Here is a 15,141-nt window from a genome sequence, read left to right as displayed (position 1 = left end):
GACAAAAGTATTGAAAGCATACTCTGTGAAGGATATTTTCTGCATCATTAACACAAGGCATTCAAGATCTAAAACATCTTCTATTAGCAGGATGCAAAAAACCCCTGGGAAATTGGAAGGGGGAGAATGCTTGTAGTTTAAAAGCTTATAGTTTTTTCATTTCTGATCAAATAAAATTTGTTATGTTAGGATACGGCTAGTGGTATATAAAATCATTCCTTTTGTTAGAGAATATAATATATTCTTGGATAAGTATTATTCACTATCAGTATGTCTTTATTCAGCTCCAATTCAGAGATCAAGTGGATAATCTAGGTATTTCAATTTGCTTCAACAATTTTTTTTTTTAACCCCCAAACTCCTTCCATGGGATATTCAGGTTCTTGCTCACAAGTTCCTGAGTATTAGTAAGTGTATGCATCCCATCAGCAGATAAGGAGAAGAAATACATGTCACAGCCACAGAGATGAAGCCGAGTATTTTCAGATTGGTAACAACCTCTGGAACAGCATTTCTTCATCTAAATGTAAATGGAGAAGTCATCTGAATAAGATCAGAAGCCCTTAAGGAAGATATTCTGTTGATTCACACTTGTTCTGTTGGTTTTTATCTGCAGACTTTCAAAATAAAAGCACTGAAACATTAACAGTTGCTTCACAAAACAAGATTAGTGGAGTGCTATGTACACATCCTGTCCCTTGCTGGAGTTAAGCACTTCTGGAACCTCCACCATTTGTCTTCATACATTAGGACAGAATAAAAGTTCTTTTTTTAACTTTAATCAGTAGGTTAGAACAGGATTTTGGTTTGATGCCTTACATAATGGTGAGAAAATTGCAGTTGAACTTCAAGTATAGCTACATTTAGCTCAGATATTACTAAAATTTGGCCAGAGAATTGAGAACATGAATAACCACCCTGCTGAGTGCAGATTCCCCAAATGAGTCCTTTCAGATAGGCTAATCCTAAGGAAATACCAGCTGTCTAGTCTTAAAAAAGTCTATTTGACACAAGGTGAGCCAGCATAAGAGCTTCAGCAATAGCACTGTAGTTACAGCTAGGGCTGACTGCAAAACAAAAGCAATTGAAGGTATGGGGATAGATTTTAATATCATGGAACAACTGGGTATCTCAATGAATCCAGACTGCTGCTCATTTTGTAGGCACATTGTAGCCATCCTACAGGTCAGTATTCTCAAAAACAAATTTTGTACCAGTCCTTCTCTTCTTCAGGATCCATTATTCTTACGGCTTTTCATGATCTCCATCCTGAAACTAAGATTCTTATCGCGGTCTTTGGGGAGTCAGTATTTCCTAACAAATAAAATATTCTGCTCAAAAAAGTTCTCTGACCAGGGAAAAGTTCCCCTTTTTCTTTAAGTCTCGTAGCACATCTACCACGCCACCGTTCAGGTTCTTATATAGAGCACTGGAGCATGAGACCTTTGACTGCACCTCTTCAAAGGAATAGTGGCACAATACCATTCTTTTAACAAAAGCCACAAATAAATGCAGCTACATACTTGTAAGAAAGGGTACAAAGGAAAGCAGTGCAAATGAAAGCAACTAGAATTTAGACATTGTCTTAAGGCTGCGAAGTTTTAGAAAGCAGTAATGAGTACTTTCTTGCTGCTACCAGAAAATAAAGACCTGATGCCTGAAGTCTGTCAAAATCTAGACATGTGGAAGAGTACAGGCAAACAGAACATTTTCTTTGGTGAAGGAAAAAATATTAGTTATGCTCTCTGGTCTCCACTGACCCTACTGACAAGCTGAACTACTGGAAAATTAACACAAAATATTTCCAAAGTCTGGTTTCCGAAATTCTTGCAAACTTCTGAGCTTTTACGCTCTGCATTGTCCTTCAGAGGTGGAATGGAGAGACACTAAAAAAGGTCCAAACGAGCATGAATCATCACTGTACCCCACATTTGATCGCCTCTTTGTTCACTCTGTGGACTGCCTGCTTAATGTTTACCTAGAATGTTATCTGAGCACCAAATATTGTCTGCTTGTTTAATAAAGTCAGTTGCCTGTTAAGAAGAGGTTTTGCACATTACTGCTTTTGTAACATGGACTGGAATTCAGCAACAAGTCTGTTCTGCCACATCACATTTTCTGTCACCCAATGATCTGCGTCCTCAGATATCACCCTCAGTTACAAGTTACTAAAGCGTTACTGGAAGCCCCTTGGGATCAGACCTCCTTCCTCCACACTTTGAAGCAGTGGCTTAAAGGCAGCTCAATCTGCAGAACAGTGGCTGTATGATTTAAGAGGCTGGAATAATAACTTGTAGCAAAATCTGAAAAGAATGAAGATCTTTATCCCAGTTGTTGTTAGCATAATAGTTATGTGACTGATGTGCCAGGCAAAATATTTTGTTTTCCTTACTTTTATTTGAAAGTGAAATTTTTAAAGGGAAGTTTTCTGTGACTGAACTGGAAGATAGTTTAAGTGGAAAATTTTATGATTTACTGAATGTTCATCAGATTCTTGGGCACTGAAATTAGTAGTGTCATACTGCCAAACACTTTCAGAGAAATGGACAAAAATGCATTAATTTAAAATGTTTGTGTTAATTTAAGCAGAGTCAAATAAACTAATGGGGAGAAAAAAAAATGTTTGTCAAAAATCAGCTTGTGGGAAAATGACCCCAACCAATTAAGATTTGAATACAAGAAAAGTCATTTTGGAGTAAATCTTATACTTGGTTTGTTTATAACAGGCTCATTGATGAAAGGTAAGACTTGCAAAGTGGCATTATGTCCAAGCTATTAAACGCTGAAAAATCACATTCATAAGCACCTACTCACTCACTGGCACCCAAAAAGGTTTTTTAAGATCCAAGAACTAAAGTAAAGTGTTCTACAAAGAAGGCAAATGTGGGCAAACAGAGGCACAAAGGTGAAATGCCATGACGCCAGTAATCTAGCAGGCTAGTACTGGTATAAAGCATACATTTCTGAGTACTAGGCCAGTGCTGCCTGCAAGACACCTCACTTCTGACTTCTTTGTTTGAATTTCTTTTAATATCTGCCGAACAAAAGCATATAAAACTTTAGGATTACATATTATATGTAATCATTCTTCCCAGCCTTTGCTGCATCAAGCATACAGAAGACAACATAAAAAGCCAAGTGATCGTAGTGCTCTGTGAAAAACACTTTCCTTTGGAACACACTTTGGCTCACCTAGAATCCACGTAGCGATCTGAAGTCTTCCATCATCTGGCTCAGATTACAGGGTCTTTGACACAGGAACCTTCTCTTAAATAGCACCTCTAAGATGATGGATGCATTTAACAGCATTAAAACATATAGGTATCTATGGTAAACTACCTTAATTAAGGTTCATACGAAACATAGCATCACCAAATAAATGCTGCAAAATAACCAGAAAAATAGACTCTCGTCCCACCCAAAGAGAAAACTATTAAGTTGCAGCAGATAAACTTAGGGAGACCATTTACACCACTATAAGGTATATGTTTTCCAATATAAATTGTTTGCTAAGTAGTTTCTAAGTTTTAAGAATTTGCAATACAAAGCCTCAGCCTAGCAAGTTTCTTTTAATTTTTAAATGTACAGCATTTTAGTTCTACAAATGTAAAAAACCACTTTACAATGTTTTTTGCGCTTATAATGATCAAAACCAACTTGATTCAATAAAATTTGGTATGTAGTTAGTGTCGCCCAATTACTTTTGCTAATGCGAATAAAATGGCCGAGACATTTAGCTTTGAGAGACAGCATGTGCCGTAACTGCTTTCTATGGCAATTACTGCACACACCGCAAATAGTTTTTTAGGAAGTGCTGCTACAGGTAACCAGTTAAATACACATTTAAGGTATTTCACATCCAAATGATACACTGTCATATGTCAGTCTATGGTGCCAGTTTTTGTTGCTAGAGGGAAAGTCTTGTTTCCTTTTTAAAGTACTACCCCCAAAAAATTACTAAGTGCAAGGCAAGGTTATGACTCAAATTACAAGCAAACAAGGAAACTTAAAAGTAGAGACTTAAACTCTGAAATTGCTCCAACCTGTTGCGCCAGGTTTCTTTTTATAATTGTAGCTTTAGTTTAAGCTCCCATTAATACAGTTGCACTAACACATTGTGGCACAAATAACAAAGTGTACCCACATTACTTTTGAATTTCCTTGACCTTGCCAGTTTGTCACATCCTCCACATTACAGTTACTCCATAGCTTTACAATACTGCCCGTACTATATCACAAGCATTTCAAATCCTATAAAAAAAAGCAGGCCCTGTAGTGGCATACAAGAATAAATTAACCAAAAAAATTTAGTATTACCATTTATTGGTGACAAACACTACGTTTTACTTACATTCCATGGGGAGAAAAAATTCCAGCGTAAACAATGAACTGAAGCAGTACTTAACTTGCAAGGCTATCGTGCTTTACCTGGACCATATGCAAAAAACTTTATTGCGCACAGTTCAGTGCGCAATAACACAACATCAAAAGCAACACAGTTTATATATAAACATAGGTAATTTTTTTCAGCCCTACATGGAGATGTAATTAAACAGTATAAAGCACTCAAGGAAAATCAATCTGCAGTTTTATATGCACTACATTGAGATCATATCCTGTAATGTAGTGAGCTGTGTGCCAGCTATACACACAATCCTTAAAACATAGATCAGAGATCATTTTAATTCACGTTGCATCCAAGTTCCCCTCCCCCGCTCAAAAAAACTAGAAATTAACCAAAAATGATCAAACAAAGTTTAAAATTCCTAAAGTGTTTTAATTCATTCAACCGTTGGAGAATTAGGCTAGGTTTGTGGAAATGTTTGACTTTTTAAAATGGTGGGCACACAATTTGTTTCCAGTGAAACTGCTATTTCAATAAAAACAAAATAACCACATACATGGATATGATCTTCCCAAGTTAGTTCACAGATAACATGTCAGTCTCAGAAGACAAAGTTTCTAAACTGTGCTATTGTTCTAGATACAATTAAGAAACTTTTAAATGAAAAATTTATAGTGTCATTTCAATCAAAACAACATAATGAAACTAAAAATTTATCACTGTTTGAAGAAAAAGCAACGGTTATGATTTAGACACTACAGTAGGTTGTAAAGACTGTAGCACTCTAAAACAGTTAGGTTACATTAATAGGAAGCATTTGATTTTCTCTGGTGCTTTCACGTTTGGGTCCAGTCAAAAGCCTTTTTAGGCAGTGCTGTCCAGTGTTTGTCCCAAAGTGTTTGAGTTAGCCGGTTTGAGAAGAGGGTCACTTTCCATTTCTTGTTTCACACATCTGTAAATGAGAAGACACTTGTTACTTAGAAGATAAAACACAATTTATACCAAGAAACAGCTTCTAAATCTGACACACAGGATTTGATGCACATATTACAATTTGTTTACATATAACTTGCCTCTTTTTTTTCTTTAAATTAGCACTTTGCTAGCATCACCATTTTGGTAGCTTATTATGTAACAGTCTAATTTTTTTTTTTTCTCATCAAAGGGAGTAATTTGCAAACCCTCCATGTTTGCTGTGCTGAAAGGAAGCTGTGAAACTTATACATTGTTTACAATTTACATACAGAAGATTTCTAGAAAAGGAGGTGCAGCTATAACTTAAGCACTCTGAAAAAAGTCTCACTATTTACAAATATGTATAACTAGTTTAATCAGAGGCATCACCTAATCAGAACTACTGTATATCATAGCCAGTACATTTTATCCACTTGCCCCTGCATCGAGCCTAGTCACTTACAGTTGACACATGAAAATTACAAGCTTGATCATAAAACCTACCCTCTCGGCCTTCCCAAGAAGATAACAGCCCTTGGTATTTTAAGTTTTCTGGTAAAGAAAAGCCCTCACATTTTGTTTGTTTTTAACACATCATAGGGTCACAGCTTTCCATTAATGCAAGGGAAAGTCAATGTGTCACAATCAACTGCTTTTCACTTTTCACTCACACAGACATTGGTCCATTTCCTGTTCTTGGCATCTCTGTGGTTTGTTGGTCCAACTCAGACAGCAACTTTAAAATGTTCAATGCAGCCTAAAGAAGAGACAGAATTCAGTAAGCCAACTTGTATCCATGTAATTAGTGAAAGCAGGACTAAAATTCACTTGAAACAGAGTAAACATTCTAATTTTGGTAACATATTTATTAAGATGTGTAATTCTGGTGAAAAAAATGCAATAGTGTGAAATTTCATCCTATTAAACTCTAGAATGGTGCTGTGGCTAAGGGGGTTCCCATTGCTTTTGTTTTAGCAATGGGGAAAAATTAACTCTGCAGTACTATCAGTAACCTGGAAAAAGACGCTGAATTAGTAATGGCTCAAACCATAGAGAGGTTAGGTAAAGAACATTAAAATAAACAGAACCAAAAAGTCCTTTGCGGAAAAAGGAAACAAGTTACACAAAAATCCAAAATTAAATATAGAAAGGGCATGTGTGACTGTTTAAAAGAGTATTTTCTCAATATGACGTGGCTAATGCTAATGTAAGCCATCTCATTGGGAAAAGTAAAAAGGTATTTCAGTTTTATTCTGATCAGTTCCAGGTTCAACTTTTAGAATATCCCTGATTAGTTATGGCACATGCATTAGCGAAAGCTGAACATCCAAATAGAGGAAGGTTCTCACATAGGCCCAGTCGCAACGTTTAACCTGCAAAGTAGCAGTCCTTTTCCCTTCACCTATTACACTGACTTGTGTGCTGAGTCTTACAGGAGCTCTTTACAACAGGGTGTAGAGATGGGTATGAAAATGTCAGAATTAAGTGACAAAGCTGGATCAAAGAAATCTCTATCAAAATATAAGCATTACAAGATTACTGCAAAAAAATTTAGTACAAAAATTAATAAAAACTGTTTTTCATAAGTGCATTTACATATTACAAACTACCATTTTAACTAGTTTGCAGTCACTACATAGCTCACCACTGGATACCAAAAGAACTAAATACTTTTCAAATTGTAGTAGACTGTGTACATATTGCCAACAACATGCAAGATATTTTATAGACTGACCTGAAGACAAAGTCCCTTACAGTTTACAGCCTAGAAGATTCATTCTTTCAAAGAAATATTTCAGCTACTGTTAATAAAAGATCTTCTTTATAAAGGGAGTTTAACAGATTTACAATGTCTCTTACAATGTTTTACAATCTAATGGTGAACTGCATTTCTTTCAATCTGGATTCCATTCCAGCAGAAAGTCTGGTAATGTGAACAAGAGCATTACAGTTCCTAGTGAGATAGCTCCTTCCATTAAAGAAAAATAAAACAGTGACAAGTTCTTGCATTTTAAAGGTTATATCTACAGCTACACAGTATTAGATTCTAGTATTATTCCTCAGTTATTTCAGCAACGTGTGATACATTAGACAAATTAGGCAAAAAATTTTACAGCATTTAATTCATTGCTATTCAGCTGTAATTTGACATCTTGGTCTATTAGCTGCACCGCTTAGCTCACAGAAGTCCAAAGAGAAAGCATTCCAGCAATATTCATCGTACCATATCATGACAAGATTCTACATCCTTTCCAATTCCATGGCTGATCAGTGGTGGCTGAGAGGAACAGTTTATAAGAGATACAAACTCATTCTTGTTATTTTTTGGAAAGTCTTTGTATTCAACCTGAGAAAAGAAAATAATTTAGTTCTTTTCAGTTAATGAAGTAAAGGAAATACATCACAATTGCTAGAGATTTTCTGCTCCTATATGAAGCCAAAATCCTATTTACACTTGTTCTCTCTGTTAACCAGTAGAACTATGTACTTTGAAGCCTGATTTCACTTGCAATCATGAGAGCTTTGTATGCCTTCTGAATAAAAGTCGCTATATAAAAAATGATTGCTGCTGCAAGTTGCATGCTGATTATAGCTATCTGCATTTAATTTTTTTCCTATTATACTATTATTATCCATGGAGCTCCTTTAATGTATTAATATAGTAACTGAAATGCAATTCTGATTAAAGGGACTATACACAAAATGTACAACTTACAGCAAATATTAATTTACCAAAGATTTTTCAAAGAACTGAATTCAGATCAGCCAAGTTTGAGTTCACCTTACATTCCCACATCATGAAAATACTTGGAAAATGATACTTTCAATTTCATTCCTCAAATAAACTTCAAAGTAGCACTGAATTAAGGCTGGGGATGTAGTAGATATGCATATTTGAATATTTAATAAAAAACTGTAAATTACTCTATGCTTCCTAGGCAAAGTGAAATGTCTACTTGAACTTCAACTTACCAGCCTCAGAATAAATCAGTCAACAGCAGAACTAAAAAGTTTTAAAACAAACAACAGGCCTTGGAAGAACTGTTGCAAAGTTGAACATTTACCTGGATTCCTTGAACATTGGAAAGATAGTCCAGCTGCTCAGAGGGCCTAGTAAGTGGTCCGTGGGGTACGTGGCCTGATGAGTTGTTATTTTTTAATATGGTCTCAGCAGTAGGAGAAGTACCACCATACAATAGCTCTCTAGCAATCATTGCTGTTACTGTAGCCTTGGCAGGATTTGGGGCTGCCCTATTGAACTCTTTGGTGTGGTGTCCTTGATTGGCTCCTACAGCTTGTGCAACCTCAGGGACCATGGGAAGAATTCCAGCGGGAAGCTGCTGATGGCTGAGATAAGGCATCCTAAACTCATCGTCTTTATTATCTGGAGAGAGAGGTACAGATTAAACAGATACTAGCTATTTCTATGAGGCCTTTTGCAGGCACTTAAAAGCATATGAAGTGCAGCCACTTTTGAAATAAAAATAATTTCTTTCAAACTACTTTTGAAACACTAACAAATTTAGTGAACTTGATTCACCTTTACTGGGTCAGAGATTCACCACCATCAAGACCGAGTTTGCTTACTGAATAAATTATTCAGTGTAACACCTGCTTCTGCCAAAGGAGCACATTTACCTCCAGGAGCAATTTCTCCAGGTTAGTCAAGCTTACAGACATCTCAGACTGTAACCACATTCTAGATGTATCTTTTGGTTTCAGAATCTTTTATTTCATCATTTAAACTGTAGAAGCAAATAATGACACCATGAAATGGTCAGAGCCACTGTTAAATATTGTAAAGACAGTGACAAGATAGTCCACAAAGTTTATACTGTATATTGTGAAAAGACAGAGCAGGTAGGTAAGATTAAATGTAAAACCAGCACAGTATGAAGCAAGCAGGAGTCACTGTTTACACCAGATATCTAACTACTAGCAACTGATAGCAATTTACTGACATTGTGGCCTAAGTTAGATTTAAGAGGAATAGCAATAGCTTTTTACAGGGAACTCACTTAACACAGAAATGTGAAAAATTCAAGAGGTGTGCTTAAGAAAGATGGGGAAGACAGTGCCACTGGAATAAAAACAGGAGTCAGTATTATGGCAGAATAGGTAATTGAGGTTCAGCAGGACTGAGCTGTTACAATCTAAGGATGAAAGCCAAAATCTGTAGGTGGAAGGAAAAGGGATACAAAGCAGGGATGGCAAAGTTTGAGTAAGAAGCCAGGAACTTTATCTAAGATCTTATAGATACAGGAAAATGTTACTAAAGACCAAATCAATCCCGTCTATTTATAATTTAAGCATCATTCTAAAAAACACACACATGAGCACCTAAAACATACTATCCAGAACAGAATTACTGTGATAGACAAACTTTCTATAAGCCTACTTTCAACAGTTTACACTAGAGGAAGCCAACTTCTGTATGCTTGGTGATCACCGTTCCCCCTGAAACCCCCTTCCTTCTTCTTCCAGCCAGTCATCCATAGATCAGACCACTATAGTCATCAAATGTCTGAAATAAATGCAGGCACGGTTCCTTGCTCTCAGTCATTAGAGACTGAGCACAGATGAAGAAGTTGATCTGTACGAGAAGGCCATTCCTTTCCTCTCTGACTCTGCTTTAGGAAGACTAATTTCAATTAGAACAGACTCCTTTTCCCATTTTCATCCCAGGAACACTGTCTTCAACACACTATAGTTATTCCCTTGACATCTGTAAGGTGACGCAGCCAAATTTAACACAGCTAACTCTGCCTCAGCAAATTCAGCATCACCCTCCCATCAACACTCTACCCCAGGCTATGAGAAATGCATCCCTGAGGCATTCTTCCACCCTGCACCCAACCATTCTTCCAAGCTGGAAGGCTAGCCCCAGCTGGCAGAAGTCCCCAACCCTTTTCCCAGGGAATCTCCTCCCAGCCTCATTTGCACCCTGTACCGCAGAAACTTTCTCCTGAGCCAAAAGGGTGATCTCTCCTCCCCTTATTTCCTCCCCCCACAAATTGTCCTTATTTCATTTCTGTTGCTGATCTAAGGAGCCTGTTCCCTGGACCAGAGCCAAACCCAGTCCCAAGCATTCACTCTTATCCTAGAAAGCCCTAGACACTCATTAAAGCCTGCCTAAAGATCCCTCAGGTACACGTGACAAGCCAGGAAGCTGCAGGAAGCAGCAGCTGCACCTCTACCAACTGCTCAGCTGACCCATTAGCACATACTTCTTTTTGGCTAAGCCATCTCCTTCCTCCCGTGACCAGGTGGCCAAGCAAGCCAAATACTGTATGATGTGGAAGGAATAAGCACTTTGGTATGTGAACCAAACTCTCCCAGGGGATGGATTTAGTCTGCAGGATGGCAGATGCATACCTCTGCTCATTACAATGCTTTCAGTGACACTGCTCATGGGACTGAGAAGCATACCTTACATACACACCCTAAAAGGGCTATACTTCTTTCAAAAAAGCCACTTACTAGATGAAGTCTCTTCAGAGCCCGGCTCAAAGAAGGTTACTTTTCTTCCATCACCTGGTTTCTTCACTGGTGTCTAAAAAAAGGTGAAACACACCCACACAATATCCCTTAGGGTGTTTTTTTTTTTTTCTTTCCCTAGTCAAAGCTTTACTAACGAATTTGTTATTCAAAAACCTCAAATATTACATAGCTGTCAAGAATAAGATGAGTTCAGTGATTCTTATTCAGACTGACTAAAATTATTTACCTACAGACTAGTGAAGTGCTACTAAGAACACAGATGTTGAGAACTAGATACCATAATAAACTAGCATAAACCATAACTAAACTAGCATTAGCTATTAGCATTGCTGATGGCAACATGCATGGATACAGGTGAACAGGTACCAAACAAGGGGAAAACTAAAAACGGTCTTAGTGTTTCAACTCCCCAGTGACAACTGCTGAATCAACAGAAAAAGAATGCAAGGCTCCTTCCCTGCTAAGGGACCCAAAGAGACCCATTGTAAACTTTTGACTACAATTAGTGATAACACTACATAAAACTATTGCTACCAAAGTCTTATATAACATACATGTCTGCAAGTTTGCAAGATCAAATACATCAGCTATCACAGGTTCTGAGCTATTCTGTGATAAAGAAATACATTCATTTTGTCTTCTGATGAGGCTTTGATTTACTTGCATAAATTGAATCCATAATATATCCAAAATGCACTACTATTTAGGGAACAGTTGCCTCAACACAACTGTTTCCTGGCTGGTACAGAAAGCATGAATTTGCTATACTGTTATTGCCTTGCAAAGCTGCTGTTGTCTCAGCTTTTGCTGTCATATCAGAGTGGAGATACTTAAAGAATGTTACCTTCTCTTCTGTCTTTAATGCTGGCTTTGGAGGTTGAGGTTGAGGGACTTTGAAACCTAGAAGTTCCAACATATTTTCAGCTGCATTGCGTTTAGCGACTTTTTTGTTCGTGCCCATTCCTTCAGCTGTGTGTACACCAACTTTCACCTGGACAAAATAGGAAGAAAAAGCACATAAATTCTTATAAAAGTGGCATTAGAATTCACCCATTTAGTGACCCATGTCTCGAATATGGCATAAGTCACCTAATAGTTCAATGATTATTGTTCTAAGCAAGCTGCTATTATCATTGATCATTGGCTTCCAAGAACAAAAAACAGAAATGGCATAATCATCTGTATTTCCTCATCACACACTGGCACCAGCTTAAGTGCTCAAAACTGGTATCATGGTGGATGTAAATTTTCTAAACTAAAGTTATAGGTTTAGCAGATTTCTTAATGCACTGGAAGGGAAACAACTACTATTTCTGCTTAGCAGTTCTTTTCCGGCTTTGGCCAGAACAGAAAAGACTGAAGGATGCACTTTAATTATTAGAGACTTGTAGATACTCAGTATCAAAAATACTGCTATGGTACTGGAATTTGCAGTGCAGAGTGCAGAAAGTACTGTGTTATAAGCAAAACAAGATTTGGGGGAAGGAGGAAATGAAGGATTTTCATGTTTATATTAATGAATCTTACTTTATAAAAATACAAGAAGCTCAGCATCTCTTACCAGTATCTTATTATTCCTGTTAATTAAAAGCATTAGGCAGTTATAACAAACTTTCAGTGCCCTATGCAATTCTCCTCACACAATTTAGATCATCTTTCTTGAAGCCTTATCTTTCTTGAGTAGAGCCCACTGGATATTTTCTTAATAAATTTCACAGAAGTATAGCTGAAATTCTGTAACATTTGTATATCATTGTGACAATCTGGTTATGATAGCCAAAAAAGTAAGACAAAGCCAAGCAACTAGATTTCTCAAATTAACATACAAACCTGCATAACAAATTCCCTGCGCCTTGGAAGACCACGTTCTGTGATGAGCATGTACTCTGGTTCCTTCTCTTTCTTGGCCTGCTGTATCTGGGCAAGTCTGCTAATAGGATTCATTCCTTGACCATATTCTGGACTTGTTTGCAGCTAAGTAGAATAACGTTTAGGAAATAAGCCAACACTCTGTGAATATTTGATTTAATATACAAAATGCAGTGTGCCAATAAACTCATTCATCTCTAGGAATTACAGACACTAAAACAAAAGCTGCTTAATGAAACACCATCACAGCCAAAGAAAAATGTTCAAATTATTTGGCTCTCCTGTTATAGTTGACCATAGGTAACCTACCACTGGTAAGAGTTTCACAGTTTTTAATCAGATTATATTAGAAGGGTAAGGCTTGCAGTAGAATTTGCAGAAGTAGAATAATTCAAAACCTCAAACCATAAAGTCTAAGGCTTGAAGGTCAGAGCTTGATTTTTATATGCCACCCATTCTTTTATATGGTTTCTCTTTGATCCTGAATTTACTGTAATCATTGTTTTCCTACTGTAACAATGGTGTAGGAACCCCATTTAGAGTGGGTGCAAAATATCATTTTATCTGTAGTACCAGACTGCTGATTAATGTTCAGCGCTTGAAGAGTGTTTATAATTGACTCAGATATGTCTCTCATCTGATGATATTTTGTAAAATATCAGTTGGATTTCAATCTGTTAAAGCAGTCTCTTACCTTCACTATTGATTTTGTTTTCTTTTTGATTCGTGGCTTCATTTTCTCAACTGTAGGAAGGGGTGGCAATTTTTTCAGTTCTTCTAGGACTGCTATTGCAGCATTTTTCTTAGAGATCTTCTTGCTCTTTCCTTCACCTTCACCCATGAATTCTCCAACTGACACCTTGGTTACAAAACTCTTCATATGGGGAGGACCACTTTCCTTGGTCACCTGTTTCAGAGGGAAAAACTGAGTGAAAGCGTGATAAACACTTATTAAAAATGGTAGGGCACATTGTTTATAACAAACTTCTCTCAAGAACTATGGGTAAAGGGAATATACATTCTCATACAATCCAAAAAGTAGCTATCTAAATCATGCTTACTCTAGTAACATAATCCAACCCAAATAGAAATATACTTTAAAAAGTTCATATACAGCAAACAGTAAATAATATTTACATTTTAGTCATTAACCCAGCTTATTAATTTACTGATTTACTCTTTCAACAGAGAAATACAACTGCTCTATATCACGAATGCGTACCTCCACCCGATTTACATCACCTCATTAAATGCTTCATGTTACATTAATAGATGAATACAGAGAAAGCAATCCTTCAGAATCCAGCATTTTAATTCAGAAATCAAGAATTCTGGAGACATCTAAGGGACAGCTGCCTACTACAGATTTATTCTTTAACTCCATTCATAACACGTCATACTTGAAAATATTAACAGAGTCAAAATGTTAGAATGAATTAAGAACTTCCACCCACAACTGGCTTTTTTGTGACAGTATATTTTTTTACTGGTGATGCTCATGCTAATCTGCAATAATTGAAATCTTCATATAGAATTTCACAGAACAGTTTCAGAAGCAATTTAGTTAAGCACAATTGCATTTTCTTACTATAACAACTCAGATACTTGAATGAAACATCAATACGCCAGCTCAGGGAGGCAACACAATAAATTAATATTTTAGTACAACAAAGATGTTCCTATGGAAGTTATTGATTTAAGATAACTAAAATGATCAAGGAGGGGCAAAGAGGCAGCAAGCAGCCAGGCCAAAGGGAAAGGAAAGTAAGATGCACATGAGGTCACCTCATGGCAAGAAAAGAAACCTATTCGAGATTCTGCAACTTGCAAGTAGTCCACATCAGTGCTTAATTAAGTAAATACTTCCATAAATAATCTTTCAGAGTGAGTTGCACTCATTTGCCTTGACTCTGTACTCCAGTATTCTAATCATTAATGTGGAGTTGTGTTTTGTTTCTTGACTATAATATTGATTTTTCAAAAAGCTTGGACAAAAGATTGCACAGACAATTACAGCATAGCTGTTCACTCATAATATGATTTTAGTGTGTGAATTTGAACTTTTTTTTTCCTTTTTTCCTTCACTTCACCATATAAACTCTGAGACAATCAGGGTGACTGTCAAAGGTAAAAGTATATTCACAACTAACAGGCCATGTTAAAAGTCAGTTGTTTGGGTTATCTGAGACAGAGGCTACTTAAATTATTGTGTACCCTTAATATTCTAGTAAAAACAAATCTAGAGCTTGTAAAATAAACATACCTCAAAATTCACAGGCAAGTTCCTTTTAAGTGCAATCTCAAAAACTTGGCTTATTTCAGATTTATTGAGATTTTCATCATCTGGTTCTTTTCCGTTAACCTAAAAGAAGCATACTCTATTTAAAATAAAGATCCTATTAAACTGAATTCTATTCATCCAACCAGTTTATTGAACTCTCAAATTTCTAAGTAGTCTAACCTTTACTGCT

The 15,141-nt window shown here is 36.6% G+C and overlaps 1 protein-coding gene across 4 annotated transcripts in view; it reads right to left on the bottom strand.

Moving 5' to 3' along the window:
* Positions 1 to 3,550: 3,550 nt before the first annotated feature.
* The window catches only part of STAU1 (staufen double-stranded RNA binding protein 1), a 34,942-nt gene continuing 23,351 nt past the window's right edge, over positions 3,551 to 15,141 (bottom strand). Inside the window, exons 7-15 of one of the 4 annotated variants that reach the window (XM_026106553.2) lie at positions 14,934 to 15,032; positions 13,365 to 13,595; positions 12,632 to 12,775; positions 11,646 to 11,792; positions 10,781 to 10,853; positions 8,365 to 8,684; positions 7,524 to 7,646; positions 5,971 to 6,056; positions 3,551 to 5,297 (exon numbers count right to left, since the gene is read on the bottom strand). In XM_026106553.2, the coding sequence (XP_025962338.1) occupies positions 5,210 to 5,297; positions 5,971 to 6,056; positions 7,524 to 7,646; positions 8,365 to 8,684; positions 10,781 to 10,853; positions 11,646 to 11,792; positions 12,632 to 12,775; positions 13,365 to 13,595; positions 14,934 to 15,032 (1,311 nt within the window). In that variant the 3' untranslated portion in view covers positions 3,551 to 5,209. The remainder of the gene's footprint in view (positions 5,298 to 5,970; positions 6,057 to 7,523; positions 7,647 to 8,364; positions 8,685 to 10,780; positions 10,854 to 11,645; positions 11,793 to 12,631; positions 12,776 to 13,364; positions 13,596 to 14,933; positions 15,033 to 15,141) is intronic. The other 3 variants (XM_026106556.2, XM_026106557.2, XM_026106558.2) reach the window with 3 other exon arrangements.

The sequence above is a fragment of the Dromaius novaehollandiae genome, chromosome 16 (genome assembly GCF_036370855.1).
Source record: "Dromaius novaehollandiae isolate bDroNov1 chromosome 16, bDroNov1.hap1, whole genome shotgun sequence".
Classification (NCBI taxonomy): domain Eukaryota; kingdom Metazoa; phylum Chordata; class Aves; order Casuariiformes; family Dromaiidae; genus Dromaius; species Dromaius novaehollandiae.
This window is presented reverse-complemented; position numbering and strand designations above follow the sequence as displayed.